Raw genomic sequence first — 25,247 nt, forward strand, 5'->3', positions numbered from 1 at the left:
AGGTGGAGTTTGCAAGTGGCTGTAGTGGTTGCGAGCCTGCTTGAATTTCTTTCTTCTTTGGATGTATTTTTTCCTTTTTTTCCTTTAATAAAATCACCCTTTAGCAAAAAAAAAAAGACTAGAGGGGAGAGAAAAAAATTGTGGGTCCGGAGTGGGGCTCATTTGAGCTTAAGGCTCTTGATACCATGTTAAGTGATGTATTTGAATTGTATTTCCATAATAAATTGGCTCACAAGAAGTTCTACTATATATAGAATAGGAATCCACATATTGTTGGAAACTCTATCCTCTAGTTTGAGATGGACAAGGAAAGATAGTTTGTGTTATCACATGTGAGTTTGAGTTGTAATAGGTTTCTGTCATCACATGTGATGATGAACATTGACGGAAATACAAACTCCTAGAGATGGATAACACATAGAACTCCAACAATGGAGGAGTCCTAGTGGGAAGAGGAGTTCGACATCCAATGGAACTCCTACAAATAAGAGTGAATTAATCAGCATAAGTGGCAATGAAGATTGAGAGAGAGTAGGACTTGAATTCCCATTGATAAAGACATAATGATAGTTTAGAAGCTACTCTTCTTTTTTTTTTGGGGGGGGGGGGGTGTTCAAAAGTTTAGAAGCTACATCATATGTTTCTTTTCTTGTATTTTATAGGACTGAAGCAAGAAAAAAAGATGAAGAGGAAGCAGGTGCACAAACATTGCATGCGGATATTGCTAATCAAGGCCAGGTAATATTACCTTTTTTCTTTCTTTATAAGTCGATCAATTTATTACAAGAGAATATATATATATATATATATAATATGCAAATGCACGTGGTCTTATGGAGAGAGAGAGAGCTAAAATCGTTGATAGTTTAAATCAAAATAACTATAAACAAGGGTAGAAGTATGTGGAAAACATTTATATAAAATATAAATAGATAAAATATAAAAGGAGATATGAATAGTTAGCAACAAAAGATCATCTGACCACCTTTGCTTTCAAAAATTGAATAGATCCTACTTAGCATTGTTTCATCAATAGTTTATTCCATAGATACTAACTTTCATAGTGAAAAACTTTAACAATTACATATAGTCAAAATGCAAATACAAATGCATGTGTGGCATAACATTGATAATTAATATATGTGTTTATGTGGATAAGAGAAATATGAAATTAAATTGAAATTTAATTTCTATTTAAGCATTTAAGCCTTTTTTATTTGTAATATAAATTTAAATTTCTTAAATCTAGGATCCAAATATGAACAAAAGATAATGATTGCTTAAGGATAGTGAGTAAACAATAATGCTCAATCTTTCTCTATTTTTATTTTCTTAAACTTTTTGTCTTTATATTCTTCAACATTTATAATCCTCTTTGTATCGGCATTTCCTTCTTTAATGGTATCCGCAACAATTTGTCTTGTTATTCGACTTGCTTTATTTCTTGCATCCATTTTGAAGCAGAAACAATATTGCTTTGATAGACATGAATGTCGAATCTGTGAGTATTGCAACACATAGAAAAAAAAGAGTTATAGAATTTAATATAATTTTGTGTTTACTATATTTTGTATGTATATTTCTTTTTGACCTTTTCTAGTGATCTTGCTTATTCACTTGCTAAACATCCTGTAATTGTTTCAAGATTCTCAAAGATTGTAACAATTACTGTGTTAGTTGAATCCGTCACCTTAAATCTTCTCATGTACCTATCAATAAATAATATTTATTAATTTTTATTTTTGTAAATAAAAATTTAAATCTGATGTTCATTAAGAAATTTGTCTAAACTTCTTACTTTTGTGTATATTTTGTATTGTCACTTTTACATTTGTCACATATTGCACTATCTCCATTTAATTGTACCTTTTTTTTACATGTTTTGCAAGCATTATACCATGGTATCTCATTTTCCAAATTTAAGATTCTTCCTTAAATGTAATAATATTGATTCTGTAAATTTGTAGATATTAGATATGTACAAATTTTATTGAAAAAATTGTAATATGTTTTTCCGTAAGAATTTGCTTACCAGGATAGTTTTGCAATGTCTTTCTGTTAAATCTTTCATTACAATATGTTCATATTTTTTGAATTTCTCTTCTGTTGAAATGTTGAGGTTTTTTTTCTCTGATCCATCTTTTGATTTGAACCTGTAAAAACATAAATTTGTTAAATATATGATATAATTAAAAAATATATGTAATTATTTGATTAATCTTAATATTTACCATTGTTTTAATTCTTCTGTTTTTGGCATTGTTGGATTTATTTCAATTGATGTAAATCCCGTTGTATCAAGTGAACCACCTGTCAATTATAGAATGTAGTTAGTTTATTGGAATTATTTTTATAATTAGGATTTTATATATATTACCTTGGTATTCTCCCTGAGAAATTGTTGAAAAAGCAATTATAGGATTTTGTGATGCGATATCAATCAATTTGCTCCCTTCATTTGTTGCATAATTTTCACATAATGTCAGCAATACCGGAGTAGACCTATTAATCATTACAATTGATTAATATGGTTAGTAAATATGTTGTATATTACTACAAAATGATTAAAAATGTGGAATACTTACTCTTTTTTTTTTATTTTTTTTTCTTTTAGCTTTTTTTTACATTAAATTTTGTTGTTACGGTGAACATATTTTGAACCTGTACAAGTATTCCAATAAAATTTGCATTAAAACAATAAGAACAATTGATGTTAGTAATTTTTTTAATAGATAATCATTAATAGCAAATAATCAAAATATTTACCTAATAATTCATTACTTTTGTATGTAATGGTATCCCATTTCAATTGTTTAAGCTTGATAAAATTATACCTTGTTTTTTCTACATTTAAGTAATCTTTAGGTTCTTCAATTTTTGAATTGATATCAAGAGTTAGTTCATGTGCTTGTATTTTTGTCCCCTGCAAAAAATAATAATAATAATAATAATGGAACAATAAATATTAATTTAAAATTAGAAGTATAAATAATTAAATAAAGACTCAGAAATAAAATTAATTAAATCAAGAATCATAAGTAAAATTAATTAAATAATTATTTGAACCTACCTCATCATCCAATAAAGTGATTTTTTGAAACTTTCCTGGTCTTTCTATATTTTTATAATCCTTGATTTCTCTTTTGCTAAGTACCAAAACCTTTATTTTCCAATCTTTTTCGTTTATCGTTAATTGATTTATATTGATGAGATTTATCATCTTTCCTGTATAAAATGACTCGTTAGTTAAATGTACAATGTTTATTATAAAAATTGCAATCAATTATAATGATATTAGAAACTATAAAATACATAATTGATAGCATTTCTTTAAATAAATATAATTCAAACAAATATTTTAACAAGAATAGATGGAATACCACTTGAGACTTTATTAATATAAATTTCCATCTTAAAGAAGGGTATAAAATATTGGAGAGGGTGAGAGACCTTATGACCATTAAGGAATCTTTGAAATCTACACTTCTATGCAACAAGGTGGCTGTCACATTAGGTAGTAGTAGAAGCCATGTTGGAATGAATTTTGTAGAATGAAAACAATTAAATTATTTTCCAATCTAAATTATTTTAGTTCAAGGAATCAAGTCTTGAAATAACCAAAATTGTCCTAATGTGAGCATTAATGCGAAGGCCAATAGTTGCTCAATTAGTTCAAGGAATCAAGTTTTGAGATCCAATCAATCAACCACCAAAGTAAAGTAGGGTCAAGATTAAAAGAAGACCAGGCAGTCACAAATCACGAATTTGCAAGCCCTTGGGACCTGTGTGAGTTAAGTAACAAAGACCTAACATGGGTACCCACAAACCCAATCTAAATCCACCTTAACCAAGTGAGATTTGAGACAATGAAGAGGGCCCATGCATCTCTTTCTATATATCTCTCTCTCTCACATGTCCCAACCAAGCAGATTCCACAAATTAACTAATGTTTAGACCATAGTAGATTGGCAATATTTCGTGTGTTAATACATTAAATTCATTGATCCATAACATGGATAGAAACGTGAAAACAAAATCAAAATTGCAATAGAAAAAGGGGGGAAAAAAAACTTAAAACTCGTTCAGTTTCTTCTTTCATACCTCTTGTTGGTTCGAATTCCGGAATTTCGAGGATTGCGAATGATGTGCAACAGAAGAATGGACGTGATCCTGCTGGTTTGAGGAACTGGACACAGATGCTGATGCAAAAACTTCTTGTTGATGTTGTTTATCTTTATTAGAACATGAATCAAACACGGTGGTGGTGGATAGAGGATCCTAAAAAACAATTAACATGAAATAGGAATAAACAGTACAGCAAGGTAGAATAAATAATAAACAGTACAACAAGGCAGAATAAACAACTAACATGAAATAGAAAAAAACTACCCAAATCAAAATAGAAAGTCACTACTTAGTAAGAGACCAGATTAGGAACCAATGAAAACAGAAACTAATCAGTTTTAGAAAGTGATAAACCAAAGAATAAAAACAATTTAAGGAGTCTAGTTAGGATAGAAACATTAAGTAAAGGAGGCCTATGCTTCAACAAAAACAGTAATCAGTGCAGTACCTCAACCAAACGAAGAAGGAAAGAATAGAACATAGAAGAGAGAAGAAAACGGTTCTGCTGATTTTCTTATATAACATACAAGTTCTAGTGAGTTGCTAATAGAGTTCTTAATTAGCTCTAATAAATCCACGCATGATGGACTCCAAAGTATTCCTTATGAAACTCAAATTCTAAGTCTGAGTGAAACCAACTAATGTCCGAATTCTCTATATAGTACTTTTTTTTTTTTTTATCATTATTTAATATGAAATTATTGGGCAGAACGCTTTCTTTGCTAACCTATCAGCAAAACACGCAAGTGAGAGTCCTCTTTTAACTCAAAGTGAAAGTTTGAGCAGATTTAAAAGCTCCCTATAGTCCTCTTTTAAGTGAAATTCTTTACGGAATTCTCTTTAATAGTCCTCTTTTAACTAAAATTATTTTTTATTTATTATTTATATTTAGATATATATATATATATATATATTTTTTAACCTCAAAATAAAAGGGTACCAATGGTTTATACAAAATTGTAAAAAAAAGAATGAGAGAAGGATAAATTAAAGGGATAAAGTAGTCCAGTGAAAGAATTGCCACTTCATGCTTGTATATAATAGTATGATATATATATATATATATATGTATACAAAGGGAAAGGTAGCTTATGAAGCCTTGGGACTCCGAGGCATAGAGCTCCAGTACCAAAGGCCATGGCCTAAGCCTCAAGCCAAGCAAAACCCCCGAACCCCAACCTCACAAAAGAGACACACAAGACTAAAACCCTCCCACAACAATCATCTCACCGGGTAATTACACCTCTCAACCCACATAGGATGCAGTCCCAATGTTGAATTAATATATATATATATATATATAAATATATATTTATATATATTTCTGAAAGATTTCGACCCTTTGGGGATATTAATTAATCCTCTTTTAGAGAACAATTCAAAACCTTCTACTCCTACAATAGTAAAAATTTGATTTCTTCCGGCTTATATGTCATAACATTAGTTTTACATCATTTATATACTATTATTATTATTATTATTATTATTATTATTATTATTATTATTATAATTATTATTTTTCCCTAAAAGGTCAGGTTATATTAAAATACCAATGAGGTTGGTAGCCTAGTGATGAAAATGCCCTCAACTCATCACCGTTCGAGTCGGTTGATTGTGGGTTCGAATCTTGGCATGCCCACTATCACTCATTGGTCCTGCGGAAGTGTTGCTTATCATACGAGAAGTGAAAAAGGGAGAGGTTTTATTTTTTTAAGAGTAGTAAACTTTATGAACCATGAAAATGATATTTTGCTATGTGGTATCATCAAAAAGTTGTAGAGTAAGCAATTATAATGGAACCCCATTCCTTGTAAAATAATAATTGCCTCGGTTTGACTATTTAAACATTATCAGGTGGCTCGTAACCTGGAAGGGGCAAAAGTTTTCTTAGCAGAACAACATGCCTGTGCTTCCCCAATGGTTTTCCAATCTGGGAAATGGAATTCCTCCAGGTACATATTACCTATGACTACTATGCTATTTTTTATGTATAATTTTTGGAAGAGTGGGAAGTAGGGGTTACGCCCATACACAAGGGGTATGAAATGATCACCACGCTCCTCTTGTTCAATGCCTCACCTTGTGTTTTCATCCGGTGAAGCACGCAGTGCAACCCCCATGGCCCACATAGAAAAACTTTAATTCATAATTTTTTTTTTTTTTTTTTTTTTTTTTCAGAACCCTTTCTCATTAACCTGTTTCATTATTTTAAAAGTGTTTTCTTCTGATTTATTCTTTCTTCTAATTTTGCAGGCCAAAACCCTCTGAACATAATAAATTGAAACAGAAGGGCAAGTTACCTGTCAATATTGAGCCACATGAGATAACCATTATGCATCATGGGCACAATGTGCCTTCCAATGAGGATCCGCAGAAATTTCAAAATCCTATTCTGCAGTCACAGGTGAATGTGAACTACTATCCATCCATGCAAACCCAACACATTGTAAGAATCTTGACTTTTAAAACCTTTGGATTTGATAGTCTTAGATTGCGAAATATAGAATTTTCCTAACTGAATAAGAAAATGCTATGAGCAGACTCAATGGGGGATTAGAGAATCCGGAAGATTTGATCAAGCTTATGGTCAAAACTTTTACCAAAGGGAGAGTACTGCAATGCCACGCAGGTCCTTGTTCCTTCTATAATGCACTGATAATTTTTTTGTAATATTTAAAATTTATGAGATTTTTTATTTTTCTTGTACACACTTTATACTTAGCGGTACTTTTTTTTCTAAGATCAGAGAAAAAAAAATTCAATATCACCAAACCGAAGAAAAATAGATATTCATATTGTTTTCCACCTTCGGAATGGCCATCAGACAAGCAACTTAAAACTAACTTCAGCTAAATCTGAATAGAGAGTGAGCTTGCACATACCAATTAATATTTTCCAAATAAAATCTTAAAGGCTCATTCCAAATAATAGAAGATCATATGGCTTCTGTATGCTTAATTAACAATACCTATATAGGATTTTTTTTTTTTTTTTGCTAGAAATGGATTATATTAAAAGAGAAGAAGAGAAAAATAGAACAGCATTACAAGGAAGGAAAACAAACAAAGAAAATCGCTTCCTTGCCCCCCACCTTCGACATTGCCATCAGCGCACTAATGAAATCTGAAATTGGGTCTTCTATCAGCGTCTCTCGTGATCATCTCTTTGACGTTGCCAGGGAACTCGATGTTTGTACCCGAAGTTCCTGTCTAAGCTGCATCTCTAGCTAGAAAATCAGCAATAGAGTTTGCCTCCCTGAAGTTGTGGGTAATTTTCTATGAGATTCCCTCCAAGTAAGGCTGAAGGAAAATCCATCTCTGAAGGGCGAACCAAGGGATCTTCTTTTGCTGAAAGGAGGTTGCGACCACACTGGAGTCGGTTTCCACCCACAGAAAATTTATACCCAAATCACAAGCACGCATCAAGCCCACCATGAGACCTTCCACCTCTGCCTGGAACACACCCGTGACTACCATAAAAAAATTTTATAAGAGTCCAGAACACTTCCCATATGGTCACGAAAGATGCCACCTGCACCAGCATGACCAGGATTACCTATAGAGCTTCCATCAAAATTCAGCTTAATCCAATTTACCAGGGGTTTGCACCAAAATGCTTCAAGAATGGACTGGCGAGGCATATTCTATATTAGTGAACCAAGTTTCCTGCAGCATAGAACATCGGCAACTTCCTCACTTCTCCTTTGGTGCTCGGGTTGGACGATCTTAGATCTTCTAAGATCATTTGCTTTAGATACCTTGTCGGTCTCTCCTTGCCTTTGTGCCGCCTATTATTTCTTTCACGCCATATATAGTCAGCCACAGTAACCAACCTCAGTCCCCATGCCTCTTTGCAACACACAATTTTATGTTTCCTTTTCCACCATTGGAATAAATTAGGCAAAGACCTTGCCTTCACTACAAGAAAAAAGGGTTTTCAGGACAAAAGTTTTCTGTCGCAAATACCAAAATATTGTCGCTAATACCAATTAGGGATAGTATAAATTTCCGTCCCACAAATGTCGTTACAACGGCCGTTGCATAATTTACGAGACGAAAATTTTTTTTCCGTCTCTAAGGGTTCAATTGCGATAGATTTAGAGACGAGAATATTCCGTTGCAAAAAAACAAAATAAGAGAAAGAAATTTCTGTCGTTGATAGTGTGTTGTCTGGCCCATGTAGTGACGGTTTATTTCCGTCACAAAATAGCCTAAATTATTTGAGACAGATTTTTACTATCGTAAATTATTGGCAATTGGGATGGAAGATTCTGTCCTAAACAAGGTAGTTCTTTAGGGACAGTAAAAATCTGTCGCTAAAGGTGTAGAAGTAAATAAAAAAAAATTGTTTTTCGTATACATATATTAGCCTGTTGTTACACATTAGTAGATCTACGTAGACATTTAATATTCACATCATCCAAAATTAATAACTTGAGATAAATCAATACAAATTTAAAATTTACATCATCATCAAACAAAATGATAGATAAAACTATTTTTTCCCCCAAATATCTTTATCGTTAACATTCAACAATATCCTGTGGTAACTTCAACCTGTGAAGAATAATTATGATAAACATTAATATAATATATTGAATGATTGGCACTAAAAAAAATAAAAATTTGAGAGAGATCCAAGTCCATTAAATTCTAACCGTCATCTAGACATTATTCTACCCAAATTCTTTGTTGGAAGAACAAATCATAAATAAATTAAGTGGAGAAAGTCCTAAATCCTAGATTCAGATTCCTACAAGTGTATCCATGTTACAAGGAAATTTTTTAGAAAATTAAAAAGTGAATTACTTTTCACTGAAAAAATTAAGAAATTCAACATACTCTTGGATAATAGGTTGGATTCAAATTAATAAAAAAAAGTTTGAACTGCAACTAATTTTTCATTAGATAATGATCTCTTTCAAAAGTCAGACTCAAAGCAAAAAATGAGAACCAAAAAAGAAAATCCAAAACATAAACATGAACGAGTTAATTTTCTGATTTCATACCAAAAGAAAGAGCTAATACCCATGAAGAAACAGATTGATCGAACGATAAGCCCAATGCAAGTGGAAGAGAAACATAAAACATTCAAATCAACAAAAAAATACTGCATTTAATGAAATATGATGTTGAACCCAACTCTGTTTTGGTTACAACAGTATGGGAAGAAGAAGAAGAAGCTGAACCCAAAACAAACATACTTTCATTGATAAGAGGAAATGATAGTAACCGAGAATGAAAGAAATAATTTAAACAATTACTTGACTTCAGCATATATGTTTGATTGAATCTCACTAAATAAGTCAAAGAAGTAAGGAACAATGACAATACTAACCTGGTGTCACAGGAAAGAAGAAAAGAAATAAGAGAACTGAAAGAGGATCATAACTCCCACTTGAACACCCTCATATAGCTCTGCTGAAATAAGCCTAACATACTTCTCTGCTGAAACATAAAGCTATACATGAGGAAAGGAAATTAATTCATTTATACCATTTAAGATACGTTTTTTATTATACTAGTTTCTCAAATCCTACTCAACTATCATATCTTACTACAATTACTAAGAGAATGGTGGTGATAACCTAATAAAAAAATAAGGAAATGAAATTATTTCAACAGTAAAGGAAGGGGAGGTAGCCTTTGAATGATTCCCATGAAAAGGCCCCATTAAACCACACTAGAAAAAAAGAAAAAACTAGAAAACATATGGGCTGAATTCACCTCAGATGGAGAAGAACTTAATCATTTACCCATATAATTTGAAGATTTTGATGCTTTGCTTCCAGTCAAGAAAAGATGATCTTGCAATTCTTCGATGACTGTCTCAAAACCTAATTCTCTGGATAAAGACAGAAACCAAGCCTCAAGGAATAACAACTACAAAGCATAGCATAACATTCGATACAACAATAGATAATAAGCATTTGCTTCCACATACACCTTTTTAACCATTATAGAAAATCAAAATACAGAATCAATTAAACCACATCATCAAACCAGAATGAACTTCTCCCAACTGTAAAAAAATTCCCCACTATCAGAGAAGAGAACCAGAACCTTGATACCTGAACATGTAGTCACTTGCATGTCACTATTGTAAAATGGGGATAACTACTTGAATCTTTTCACTATATATTGGGCATGAAAAGGAAAGGAAAACTAGCAAAAAAAATGAGGATATTGACAAGAATTGGGGGTTGGGTTGAGGAACAAAGTTTTAAAACCCTGAGTTGGGAATTGGATTAGTTTCCATCTGTTCTGATTTAAATCACTTGGAATCAACCAGACAAGATGAAAATTGAATTGGAGATAACGACATATCTCTAAAATATTGAAAATATTCTGATCTGATTTTAAAATCATGTAAAAGAATAAAACAAATTCTAATGTTGTATATACTTAAAGCCTATTGCAATTTCCTCTTCTTCTTCTTTACCCATTCCAAAAACAATAAAATTTAGCAATAGAAAGATCCAGAGGAGTGCAAGGATCAATCTACCAGTACTTTAAAATGTCCACCATAATAATTTAAAAAAAAAGGGGGAGCAGATTGATCGATCAGGGACAAGAGCCTTCTACTATTTTAGTATTTGGATGACGAGAGTGGGCCAGCCAAAATGGGAGAAAGTATGGCTACAGGAGGTTAATGCTGATTTCCATGATTATCACAAAAAGAGTGGGATTCATTGACTTCACATTTCCCATATATGGGGTAAGTATATTTGCAAAAGAAAAATTGAAGCCATAGAATATAAGTGCAGAAGTAAAATTAAAGTCATAGAATATGTAAGTGAATTTCAGGGATATTAAGGTTGGAAACAAAGTGGGAAGAAAGAAATAAAAGGTTTTTTTGTTCCAATTTCTATTGGATTAGAATCAAACCATCATGTGTATACTAAATCAAATTAAAATGATATGCAAAGTAAAGGTACGGAGTTGATTGTTACCTTCGATTGAAATGGTACAGATCGATTTGAAGGAAAACCCCCTTTTTGTGGCTGAGATCCTATTACCCAGAGTTTGGGATCGAAAGAAGAAGATTTGAGAGATATCAAACTCTCTTTGGTTGCGTGGTTGCGCCAGTGCTAATGGTAGAACAGGGTAGAATATCTGGAAAAAAAAAAGAGTAAAAAAGAACAAGAAAGTAAGGCACCGTTTGATAACGTTCCCGCTGTTTCTGTGTCTAAAAACAGCAGAAATGATTTTCCATGTTTCTTTTCTATTATAAATCTGTTCCTTGGATCATTTTTTGCACACATTAACTTATAGAAATATATTTTTTAATTGAATCACCCAAAACCCACACAAATTCATCCATCCAAGAGACCCTAAAAATATAAAAACCCAGAACAAAAATATGGAATAAAAAAAAAGGCAGCCATGGGTAGAACGATGTTAGTGATTGAAGCCATGTTGTTGGTACAGAAAGACAGACATTACTTCTCATTAGTCACATTGGAACTTGATTAAGATTAGGTAAACGATATAAGAAAAACAGCCCAAAAACACAGAGTATAGCCTACTGTAATTTGAAAAAAAAAAAGTTGCCACAAGGCAGAAGCTCTAATTAGCTCCTCTAGATTGAGTGTGCTGTTATAGAAGGGTTACAATTCCCCAAAAAAATCAAATAGATCTGCTGGGCGATTAGAATGACTTTCAGAGTCAACAGATCTGAAAAAATACCCCAAAATAGAGTATCACATGGAGTGATTCAGAACTTCAATTACAGAGGAACATAGCTTGAGTGTACCTTTTGGAAGGGTGATTCAACCCTTAAAAACTGAGATAAATGCAATGGCCTAATGAGAAGTCTTCTTCTAAATCAAGGTTCTCATTCAGAAGATGGATTCAAAAACAAAAATCGAACCTACCAAAAGATTAAAACAATGAAAAATTGATGAATGAGTTCAACTAACGTACCTTACAGATCAGAATTCAACAGAGAACACAAAGATGATTGGTAGAGGCTCCGACGACGAGAAATGAGAGAAGGAAGAAGACGAAACGATTACCCAAGTCAATAATGGAGACTTACGGGTCTTAGGTCTCTTGACTGAAATCCAAATCAGGAATACCTTAGGGTTTAACTACTACTCTTCTCGTGTGATGATACGTGACTGAGAGAATGTAATAGGAAGAGATTTGAAAGCTTTATTAGAACCCTAAATAAAATGCAAGTAGCATCCATTAAAAACCCTAGACAAATATCAGAGAAGGGTTAAAGGCTTACCGTTCTTACAGCAAATGTGTTTGAAGATCAGATGCTTCAGGCGCTTGAAGATGGAAGAAACTAGAGTCCAAGAAGATGGAAACCACAGTCGATTTTCCAAATCTCCAATGAAGCTTCAAGCGTTGCTTTACATCCGAGAAACACAGTACGAACGAGCGATTGAGGAAGTTTTCACAAGTTGCAGATCATCGCTCAGGAGCTCTTGGGAAGAGCAGGGTTGTTTCTCAAGAGTTGCAGAGTAGTGCTCCAGTGGAATAAGGGGAGTTGAGGAGAGGCGCAGGTTCGAGAGGAAAGAGTTGGACTTGTCGGTTCATTCGAATTTAACATGATTGAGAGATTTGAGCGCGCAGATTTCGAAGGAAAAATTCTCTAATTTAGGGACAGTTTGTTATCCGTCTCCAATTTTGCGATGGAAATTTTTTGTCTCCAATGATAAATATGTATTGAATTAATCGTATAGATTTCGGTTCGTTCAAATTTAGTGCAATTCAAAGATTTGAGTGCGCAGAAAATTTCTCTAATTTAGGGATAGTTAGACATCCGTCTCCAATTTTGTGATGGAAACTTTATGTCTCCAATGATAAATATGTATCAAATTAATCATATAGAATTCAATACTTTTGAATCTAACACATTTTAGTATGTTCTATACTTTTAGATACGTAGCGACGGAGCTATTTCTGTCTCAAATGATTTATTTAAGGATGGAAAAAATCCATCGTGATAAAGATGTAAATTCAATAAAAATTTAATCATAATAGCGATGGAAAAATTCCGTCCCAAATATTGGGACGGTAACATTTCTGTCCCATATAGTGCGATAGAACTATATCCGTCCCGAATAGTTTATTTAGGGACTGAAAGTATTCCGTTATAATAGATGTAAAATTTATTCATAATAGCGATAGAAAAATTCCGTCCCAAATATTAGGACGGTAACATTTCTGTCCCATATATTGCGACAGAACTATATCCGTCCCGAATAGTTTATTTAGGGACGGAAAGTAATCCGTTGTAATAGATGTAAAATTCAATCACAGTAGCAACGGAAAATTCCGTCTCAAATATGGTGACGGTAAAATATCTGTCTCAACTGCTAGATATGTAGCAACGGAATTATATCCGTCCCAAATGGTTTATTTAGGGGACATAAATTTCATCCATCCCTAAACAAGTGTCCCAAATACCCTATTTTCTTGTAGTGCTTTTTCCACGCCACATTGAAACACTCACAAAAATAACTCCAAATGTCCTCCAAGTAAGAGCAAGCATGAAGATATGATCCATGGTCTCTGCCTCCGCACCACACAAGTTACATCTAGAAACCAGAGATATGTCCCTCTTCTGAACCGCCACATTTGTGGGTAATTTACCATGCACCAGTCTCCAACCAAAGATAGACAATCTTGGTTGCATTTTTGTATACCAAATGAGGGAGACCCAAGGAACCTTAGGATTACGAATCCTAATATCCTCCCAGGTAGTGTTAGAGCTAAAAGCCCCATCTGTAGACAAGCTCCACAGGCACATGCCCTCACAGTCATATGGAGGGATTTTTATATTCCCAATCTTCTCAAACACAGCATGCAGCAGGGAAGATCTAACAACAGGCAATTTCCATTAACAATTTTCAATAAAATCACTAACCTTTCCATCACATGGAAGAGCAGGATCTCCCTTGAGACCAGTCAACTCCAGAATAGATTTTTTGCCCAACCATTTGTTAGACCCGAATTTTATATGTCTCCCATTCCCTATATATGATGATAGATATATTGTAGTGGAGCTCTTAAAATTGTTAGCCTTTCTGTTTGTTTACACTTTAGAGAATATTTGTTCTAGGAAGCATTACCTGGTTGAATTTTCTTGTTTGATTTGCTTTTCCAGGGGTTATGGATTATCTTTTTTAAACCACACCTCACCATGAAAGGGAAAATGATCTATTTTTTGAATGACATAGAGTTGGGGCTCCAAACACACTGATCATTGCACTCAAACAGGGGAAGAGGGATTTCCATGGCATTATTAATAATATCAGACATTCTGACCGATTGGACATTTGGGAAATGCCATTCAAAATTATCAATAACTCTATCCACCTTACCATTTAATGCTTTATATGGGGTTTGCTCTAGCGCCATTAGTTCAGAAATAGTCTCAGAACCCAACCATCTATCCTTCAAAAATTTTATTTTCCTTCCATTCCCAATGATCCATCTTTCATTTAGGAACACAAACTACCACATTTTCCTGAAGCCCAGCCAAATGAAGAGGGCATATGGCCTTTTTGTAGAGACCCATCTGCTTTAGTGAACCGTGCTTTTAGGATCTGTAAGCTGGATCATCATCATGCTTTGTCTTCCAAACCGCCTTGGACAGTAGAGCTTCACTGATCTCTCTCAATCTTCACAGGCCTACCTCTGCTAAAATGAAAAGGATGGGAGAAATTGGATCACCTTGACATAAACCATGACCAACACCAGAGAAGCCTATTGGGCCTCCGTTGATCAGGATCGATATCCTTGAAGTTGACAACATCTAATGCATCAATGCTATCCTTTATTAGGAAAATCCGAATTTACTCATTATTGCAAAAAGTAACTCTCAAGATAAGGAATCATAAGCTTTCTGAAAATTTAACTTGATACCCATTTCTCCACCTCACACTGCAGTGTACATCAAGTTAGCATTAAAGTCACCTATAACAGACCAAGGAATAGTGGATAAAGCCAACAAACCAAAATCCGGCCAAAGCTCCCTACGCTTGACTTTAAAGCTACTCGCATGAACAAACGACAATCCCACCTTGCTACCTGGCCAATCAATAATGACTGATATATGTTGATGCGATTGAGAAAAAAGAGAAGGACGAGGGATACCTAGCTTCCATAATTCCAAAAAATTTGGCATCTTTCCTTCACACATACTGTGAATAAAATCCACAACGTATCCCATTTTTTTTATTATCAAGAGAAAAGGGAAATTATTGACATGAACCATGGGCTTAGCAAGACGAACAACATCTGGAGAATGATCTCGTACCATATTCTTCAAGGCTCTAATACCAACAACCTTCTTCACGCCTATATTCTAGAAAAGAACATATAATCATTTTTTTTTTTTTTTTTTGTAGCTGGACCATTGTCAGACATAGAAGTCTGACCTTCGTGTTTCGTAGGCTTGGTACCCCCTTTTATTTTAGTGTTACTCCCTTTCTCACAAGTAGTGATAGCCTCATCGATTGCCTCCACCGTAGGAACGGACATCGCCACTCTTCCACATCCAACCTCTGCCTTAAAAAAACAATCAACCACCGGTTCCTTCTCATACTGTTGAGAGTGATCGACGTTGGTCACCCTTCCCCCTCTAAAGGTCCTCCACCACCCCTCTACCACGGTTTTTGCATCTGCCCTCTTTGGATGAGGGAATTGCAGTGTCATTTGATAAATCTTGCCACCCACAAGGATCATTGACACTTGTTGTTCACTTGACATCATGATGCAATCTCCCTCATGGGATTGCCCGAATACAAGGATCAGGAGAGTATTTGACTTTGTAGAAAAAAACAATTTCAGATAGAATGACCTTAGGCCAGTAATTTGGAGATAACTTTCTGCTCCGATATTGGTTTGGGGTGATTCAAATTGAGAATTAAAAATAAGAAGTGGGGCTACAACTTTTATAAGATAGGAATCGTTTAAATTCTATGTGAAAAGGGTTTAAAATGACTTTCAAGTTACAAGACTTACACAGTCCGAATCTGGAAATACTAATTGCATAAAAAATTCAATTCTTCTAGGTTGAATCTTTGAGAGGGTGTGATTCAACTCTTCAAGGTTGAAGGCTCAGCTCTTCTAGGCTGATTGAAAAGCTCAATCTCTTCAAAGATGGGTGAAACACAATTTGGTTTCATAAGAGGAACTATTCAAGGTTCACAAGAAGCTTGGAGCAACTTTGAAATTTTCTTTGATTCAATTGTGTCTCTACAACTCAAGATTTGTTCTCTTTATATAGGACTATAACCTTTAACCTAGAAGACTACAACCACCTTTTAAACTTTCAAGTTGTGACATTGACCAATCACAAAATACATAGGAAAATAAAAACTCAACAGAAAATCAAAAAATAGAAAAAATAGTTGAGGTCTTTCATTTGTTGAAGTCTCCCATGCCTTGATGCAAGAGTTGAGGTCTTCCAATGCCTTGATGCAAGACTCAATACTTTGATTATTGTTTCAAGATAGGTAGTGAATTTCAAGTAGGTTTTCTTTGTAGCTTTCAAGGGAAGAGAAGCTTCTTCACTTAGGGAAGAGCAAAAGGATCTTAAAAGAATTTCTTAGGGACTCCCAATAGTGGATTTGGTAAAAGTGTTCCAACTTCTTTGGTGTTTTTTTACGGTTTGGGTCACAATGTTGTTGGGGCTTGGTTACACCTTAGGCCAGGGCCAAATGTGTTTTCTGGGCTTGGGCCTTGATGCGGGTAGATCTCCGCAAACGCTTAGCTGTTGACCTTGGATGCAATTGGGCTGCATCACATCACCTCCACATCCTCTCCCGATGGATCTGATCCACTTGAGCTAGAAACCAAACCCAAGGTTGACACCTCACCCTCCTCCAAAGATTGGTCACCTAATATAGTGCCTCCCACCAGCTCATGTGATAAAGCCTTACCCACGATAGATGGATTCAATTCTCCCCCCTCCCCACCCCCCACCCCCCCCCCCACCCCCCAAATCCGCCCCTTGAGGAAACCCTTCGATTATTGGAATATGGGAAGGTGAATCAGGAAGAGATACTCCCATAATAGGAGACCTCCTTCCTTGCAAAACACCCCCTACTAAGGCACCCCTCATCCACGTAGACAACACCAACCACCTTTTCTGCGTTGTCCTCAGTCTCCTACTTCTCATCGTTTAGTTTCTTTTGCTTACAAACATTGATCTGTGACCAATTTGTTTGCAGTAGCCACAACACTCAAGACCATCCTCATATAACACATGTTGCTTGAAAACAAAAACCTTCATTATACCTGGTTCCAATCATTCCACCTACAGTTCCTCAATCTACGATGCCATTTCTGATGCATTTACTTCCGCTAGGACCCTTGCAAAATAACCCATCAAACCTTAGAGGGTTCGCTAGTCCAATGCTACTGGCCTTCCTACAGCTTTTGCAATTGATAGTAACACATTCTCATGCTAATACTCTAGAGGAGGTTAGGAAACTTACCCAAACGAGTTTCATCCATGTCTGCCTCTTGAATATTAAAATCAGGCTTCCAATGCTGAAAAAGGATCAGTTGGTCATCAAGCTTTAGGGGGCTCCTGCACCAAACTACTTCCTTGTCCCCTTCACATTAAAATTGAAAAATCACATGCCCCTTCCCTAGAGGGTGCATAATGACCCTTTGGCTCAAGTTCCACTTCTCACATGCCTCTTGATGAAGATTGTTTAACGAAATCAATCTAAAATTTACATGCCCAATCAATGAAAATCTAAAAGTTTATCTTTTCGATTCATAATATTTTTGTGGAACCTCCTTATGTTGCCTACATGAATTGGTTATGGGAGTGAATCAATTGCAGGCCAAAATGCATTCCCAATAGCCTTAGCATAGGACCGTTTTGATAGTGATGTCCCCATCACTCCTTCTGGTATGACAGCTTCCTGGTCACAAAACCTATCTTGGATTAGAGGGCCTCCATCCAAGTCCTCCCTAGCACCACCATCTTCCTCATCATCATCACACCCTCCACTCCCCTCTAAATCGCCAGAATTTCTCTCTCCTCTTATGATATTTTCATTAACTCTTCTAGTCCCCCATTGTGTCACCTAGTCACCTTATGTGTTGCACAAAGTTTCTCCTCTCACATGCGATAATACTAATTCCAATTGCATGTAAATCTCTTTGGATAGAGTTTTAAATTATTGGATTCCTAGCTGGCTATATATATATATATATATATAGAGAGAGAGAGAGAGAGAGAGAGATACTAGGTTGTAATCTTTTAAACTATGAAATACAATTCTATTCAATTTCTCAACATGGTACCAGAGCTCCTAGGACCAATGCCCATTGATACTAATATATTCTTCTCTTCTTCTTTATTCTTATACATTCCACCTTTGCCCACTGCTGCTATCTTCTTCCCTAGTTGATTTCATTTGTCTCATCATGTCTCAATATGCCCCCACCATTAAAGATTTCATTGTTGCTCCTCCTGTCATTGCATGGTTGTCTTCCCCGCCTCCAACGAGCCTCAAATCTAAATCGATCTCTCTTTTTTTTTTACTTAACTTACGTTTCCATCCAAAAGCTCCAATGAGCCTCAACCCTACCTAATCAATTTTTTCTCTTTCTCTTTTCTCTCTTCCTCTCTTCCTCTGATCCCATTATGTGGCCTTCTTTACACTCATAATCGACCTCACTGTCATTCAAGATCCAAAAGTTCCAACGAGTCTCAACCCTAATCGAAATTTTTTCCTCTTTATTCTTTATTCTCTTTTTTTATTTATATGACTATGCACTCGGCGATCAACATTACCCTTAGGATGCTACTCAAGCTAGTGTGGCATGACAATGACACTTCAATTATTATACGATTGTGTTCTAGGCGACCAACATTGCCCTCAAGATGTTACTCAAGCTACAGTGTGGTGTGAAAAAGACATTTCACTCACTATATGATTATGTTCTAGACGACCAATGTTGCCCTCATGATGCTACTCTAGCTACAATTTGGCGTGAACAAAATGCTTCAATCAGGATATGATTATGTACTTGGCGATCAATGTTTCCCTCGGGATGCTACTCCAGTTAAAATTTAGTATGAACAGGTACCTCAATAATGAATCTCTTAATTGCCTCCTTCTTCGAGGAGACCCTCCCATTTGCAAATTCTAACGCTCCGGATGGCACAATTTTCTTCTCTCTAGGACGAGCTGTGGATTCGAGCACTCAAATCCCCACCTTGAAGGGCTATATCAATGGAGATATTCTCTCCTACATTCTCTTCTCAATCTGATCCTTTGCTATCCTGTAGGGGTTACATGTTATCTCAATCTCTACTACATTTAGGACTTGTATTGTTGTCCAAGTATATCACATGTGAGATTACAGTTTCCTAATGTAACTCTATCTCACATATGATAATACCAATTCCTATCCCATGCAAATCTCTTTAGGGTATAATTTCCAATTATGTGGATTCATATTTGATATATATATATATATATATATATACAATTCTAAGCTATGAAATACAATTCTATTCAATCTCTCAGCACATTATTACTTTATTTTATAAAGTATTTCTATAATTATCACATATGATGAATCATACTTTTGAGATTTATTTTATTTTATTTTTTTACCATGTGTAGGCCCCAAGAATTCCAATTTATAGATTTTCCCAATCAAGTCATAACAGGAAGCGAAAATCGATCTGGAGGAGCCTCTAATTCACCTATTGTTAATGTGCCAATTCAGCAAGTATAATTCCTTCTTCCTGTGAACAATTTATTCAGATGATTCTTCTTTTTCTTAGAATTTCCTATTTGCAGTTCTAAAGATCATGCTAAAGGATGTTATGATTTACATTAATGAAAGATATTCCTCTAAGGACTTAATACTAAATATAGAGAAAACCATGACAGAATGTCTCTCTGGATCTCACATTGGGAAGAGGCACAGGAAGCACTTATGAGGTATGAACCTGAAGCTTTTCTTGTCCCTTTAACATATATTATTGGTCATTCTACTCATAAGAAATTATATCAAAAGTTCTCGTTCTTAATACTGAATATAAAGAAAATCATAACAGCAACCTGATTTGACATTGAGGCTTGGGAGAGGAGGCTCAGGAAACAACGACAGGGTATGAAACACCTATAAGTGGAGATATTCTTGTCCTTTATAGATGTGATCATTTTAATGAATCTCCCATAAAAACCATATAGATGTTTCTTTTAACCATCCTCAATATTGATTAGTAGAGTTGACTGTTCCCAAAATTATTTTGATACATTTTACAGGCTCAAGTGAATAGAATTGGGCCTTCCACCTCAGCTTTTAGGTATAATTATTTTTTATTTATTTATTTATTTATTTATTTTTAATCTATTAAGTCTTATTTTATCTCATTATTAATAATTGAATTAAGAAAATATTTGTTTTTCAATTATCATGAAGTTTAACATAGATGTGTTAATTGCAGGCGTTATAATCCTAATCCCTCCCATATGTATAGAGGGGGACCCTCCAATCAAATCACCACAGCTCCTAGGTATGTGAGTGAATTCAACAATTCATTTTTATGTCTTAGTACTTATCATAAGTTGAACCAAAATATTCTATTTTTCAGGGCTCCTATACCAACAGTTTATGCACCTTATTATGGAACACTTGGATTACACATCGATCCCTTCATACGGGCTTTCCTTGGTATTTATTTTTTCTATTAATCAAACTAATTTTGAAATCATAAATCTAACCTAGATTTCGTTTTATCTGTTTTTAGATTTATTTTCCTCTACTGATGGCAATGCCGAAGGTGGGGGATTTTAAATCACTGTATTTTATTATTCCTTTGTTTCTATTTTCTCCATAAATTTTTTTTTTTCATCTTTAGGGGAAAAAAAATAAATCTAACCAACCATAGAAGGTAGGGACCCCCCACCCCAACATGCATGAAGCACCCTATCTAGTAATTTTGTTGTTGAGAGAAAAGAGTTGGAGACTGAAGAGATCTGCGGGTGAAACTTGGTTACTATCCAGGTTCAGGAAATTTCTAGTTATCCGGTCTCACAGCCAAAAAAAATTGGAATCTCATAGGCTATTTTGGAAAATATGAAAACCTGGAAAAGTATAGGGGAAGTGAATTATTCCATCTTTGGCTACGAGCCATGGTAGCAGTAAAAACTTTTCCATAGTTGAAGGAGTTGTCCAAAAGAGAAACCGAGAAAGAGAAGGAGAAGGGGATGTAGAAACGCAACCCTAAAACGATGCAGAAGATAATGGAAAAACAGAACAAACAATGCACACGGATTTTACGAGGTTCGGCAAGGTTGCCTACATCCCCGGTGAGATGAGATCCTGCTTCACTATCAATGGAGAATAGAATTACAGCGCTCGTCCTCACACCTCTCAGTATTGCTTGCATTACAGAGAAAGAAACTCTCGCTACAAATATATAGCGAAAAAAATCGTAATCCCGAAAGTACACAACTACCCTCAAATAAAAAATTCGAGCGGGGGGCTGCGCCCCCCTACACCCCCTGCTCCCTTGCAACTCCCACGGCCTGCTAACCGGCTAGCAGAACCGCCATCCTACTTGTCAAGGTGCTGTACCAGTACTCCTTGGATTAAACTGTGACAGAATAGAAGACATCGTACACCAACAGGGGAGACAGAGAGAATGAGCAAGAAAGAGGGAAAAAGGAAAAGAAAAGAAGAGACAGAAATTAATCTTTCTAACTGGATTTCTCCTAAGTCGACTCAAGGTATGGGATTTTCTAAAGAAACGGGAATCACACTCCTCTATTGTAATTACAATGTCTAGAGAAAGTACGAAAATAGGGGAAGAGAGTATGTCCAACTCATGATATTTCTTTGGGGCCCGTAGTAAAAAGAAGGGATTTTCATATTAGTCTCTTGGGGGCATTCACACGAGGTAAGTGGAGCATAGCATGGCTGTATCTATATGATTCTGAGTAAATGAAACGTAACTTAGCATGTTTATATGTGTATACTTATATAATTTCGCATGTGATGGTATAATTGATGGAATTATATGCACGGTGTCCATGGTATCTATCATGACTATTTTTAATTGATGAGATTTTATACATGATGTATATGAGTTATGGGTTGATTTCTGACCCCATGTACAGGGCGCCGCCAACGTGAGGAATGATGTTATGTGCCTCGCGTAGCCCGTGAGATGCGCAGTTTGACCACTGAGATGCCCCTGTGTGGATATATATATATATATATATATATATGCCACCCTCACCCAGCCGGCGAGATGCCCCTATGTCTGGATGCATGTTTATGAGCCGAGATTGATGTATGGCCTCACTGCATGTAAAGGCAATGACAGTTGTAATTGGTTTGCATTGATGAAACTTAAGTGTTTTTGTATTCATAAACAAGAATATGCTTTTGCATGGTTTATGGATTCATATAAATAGCTTGTTGTATATGATATGGATATGCTTTGTTCTATCTTATTAGAGTTTGCAGTTTATTTCATTATTTTTCCTATAGATCACCTGTTAAAGAAAGAATGGCTGATAAAGTAAGATGAGCATATGGGTGAGCATCTAACATCTGTTCCATTTTTTATCATTATATGGGTAAAGAGAGGTATATTTGAAAGCAAAAGGAACAGATGCTGAATGTTCATCCATACGACTAGATGATTGTACAAGCAATAGATCCGATCTCGAGTAAGATGATTGATGGTGACTTTATCTACTTTCTTTTTATTTCAGTAAGTTATATTTTAGAAATAATTCAGATGCAATAATTTAAATAGTCAACTTTAGGATTAAGAAAAAGAGAGGAGAAGGATGATGGCTGAAGAAAATGCTAGGGACCTTGACGACGGGAATGGAGATCATCCTCCCAATCGTGGAAGACAATCTCTCCTCACCGATTTTTGGCAACCTGAGGAACGCCAGCCTCAGGGAGTGGGTGCCGCTGCTGTCCCCCCAGCTTCGCGGCTACGCAAGATTCAAGGGAGAAAGTGACGCACTCTACCATTGTGGGAGGAGAGCTCCCTATTATCGATGACTTGCCTGATCCTGTACACGTAGGATCTCTATCTACAGTAATCATCCCGCAAGAAGCCTACGAAGAACGCCTTGAAAAGTTCAAGTTTGCCCTCATCGGGCGAACAAACTTCAAATACATCTCAATGAATGATATTCGAAGGGAAGCAAAAGAATCCTGGTCCTTAAAGGGAAGATCTGCCATGGCTTCGATGGGGAAAGGATTTTTCTCTTGCAATTTGAACTAGAGTCCGACATGGTAATGATATGGAAGCAAAACTCGGTCAGAGTGGGATCTCAGATGCTTAGATTCCAAAGGTGGAAGAGGGACTTCAATGTCTATGAAAAACAGCCTGTTACTAGGATGGTCTGGATTCGCTTCCCAGACCTTCCTCTTGAATAGTGGCACAGGAAAGTTTTGCTCACGATGGCCAAGGCTGTTGGCAGGCCGATGGCTCTTGACCACAGAACCCGTGCAGCATCCATGGGTGGATCCACCAAGGTAAGGGTAGAGGTAGAGGTGGGTAGCAGAAGGATTGAAGAGATACAAGTTGAGAGACGACAGCCCGACACAGGCGAGCGATTCTGGTTCTCTCAAGTCATAATTTATGAAGATAAGTCTTGGAAGATGTGGTCATTGTAAGAAGATCGGTCACAGCCTTCATGATTGTAGAGAAAAAAGAAAAGCTGCTCCTCTCTCCCGCGCTGAGCCAGGAATCCCTGGTGCCGTTTTTGCAGATGATGCGGACCAGTCTCAGCTGGCGAAGGGAGCAGGGAACGGTGGTGGAGGCGGCGATGACCTGTCCAGCCAGCACGTTGATGAAGGATATTTTTCTTCCCATTCTGGCGCTCGATCTCCTACCATTCTGGGATCCTCTAATGGCTCTCATAATAGGGAAGCGGCAGCGGATAGGATTCTTTCCAGATCAGGGTCGGTTGAGGTTATTGTACCAATTCAAAAAGATCACGCTGATTCAGCTAATCAAGACTCTAACTTGGCAGTCTCAAAGGACTCTTGTGCAAACGGCCAACCTGGTCGTTCAAATGGGCTGGGCAGAATGGGTTTTGACGCAAATGGCCTTGATCAATCTGATGAGGATGGTTCGGTCCGTATTGAACACTAGGTTACGTCCATATCTCCTATTGTCGTTCAGGGCGGGGCAGTCTTTCACCACCATGAAGAAATAGCGCGTGTTGATGAAATGGTTGCCCGAGCTTCTCTGAGAGAGCTAGCTGGAGTCGGTCTTCGAAAGAAGGATAATGCGCCAATGACCTCGGAGCAAACCAGAAGGTCTGAACAGTTGGCAAATCCATCAAAGTGATCAATGAAAGTATTGTTCTGGAATGTTAGGGGATTCAAGAAGGCCGCAGCTCACTTGGCCTTGAGAAGATTTATTGCGGAAAAAAACCCTGATATCATTTGTTTGGCAGAACTTATTGTGGACTCAGCTGCTTTCCCTGCTTTGTTTTTCAATAAAAATGGATTCGATGCGGACATGATTCGTAACACTAGAGAGGACAAGGTCCCCAATCTCTGGTTGATGTGGAAAAGAGGGTTGGCCAAGCCTTCTGTCATCTCAGAGTCTGAGTAGCAGCTGTCCGTCAAAGTTGCTTGGAAAAATAAGTATGTTTTTTTGTCAGTCATTCATGCCAGCAGTTTCAAGGTGAAAAGAAGAGAGTTGTGGATGGACCTTGCAGCAGTGCCTGTGATGTCAGACCCTTGGCTTGTGGTTGGTGACTTCAATGCCACCATTGCCTCTCACGAAAAGCACGGTCTGAGTGCTTCAGTTTAGGCCCGGCTACGGAATTCGAAGCAATGACTGATTCTTGCTCTCTGTTGCAAATTCCCTCATGTGGTCCCAAATTCACTTGGTCAAATAACAGGAGGAGAGGGAATGTGGCGGCCTTTCTGGATAGAGGTCTCTGTGACGAAGCCTGACTGAATCACTTTCAGGACTACGCCCAATCTGTGCTTCACTGGGATTTCTCGGACCACTGCCCGATTCTTGTTGTCTCGAAGGCCTGTCCCAAGCTAGGTAATTGGCCTTTGCAAATGCACAAATTTTGGCTTGACCATTCCTCTTTTATTCAGGTAATCCAAGAAGAATGGTCCCAA

The 25,247-nt window shown here is 36.2% G+C and overlaps 1 protein-coding gene across 1 annotated transcript; it reads left to right on the forward strand.

The window, feature by feature from the left end:
* The first annotated feature begins 655 nt into the window (after positions 1-655).
* LOC122058467 lies at positions 656-22,610 on the forward strand. Its single transcript, XM_042621157.1, has 11 exons — positions 656-738; positions 5,980-6,077; positions 6,379-6,571; positions 6,666-6,754; positions 19,742-19,850; positions 20,015-20,065; positions 20,182-20,235; positions 20,393-20,433; positions 20,575-20,643; positions 20,722-20,801; positions 22,250-22,610. The coding sequence occupies exons 2-11, from the start codon at positions 6,043-6,045 to the stop codon at positions 22,270-22,272; spliced, it is 744 nt and encodes a 247-aa protein (XP_042477091.1). The 5' UTR covers positions 656-738; positions 5,980-6,042; the 3' UTR covers positions 22,273-22,610.
* Positions 22,611-25,247: the final 2,637 nt, after the last annotated feature.

The sequence above is a fragment of the Macadamia integrifolia genome, chromosome 12, assembly GCF_013358625.1.
Source record: "Macadamia integrifolia cultivar HAES 741 chromosome 12, SCU_Mint_v3, whole genome shotgun sequence".
Lineage (NCBI taxonomy): Eukaryota > Viridiplantae > Streptophyta > Magnoliopsida > Proteales > Proteaceae > Macadamia > Macadamia integrifolia.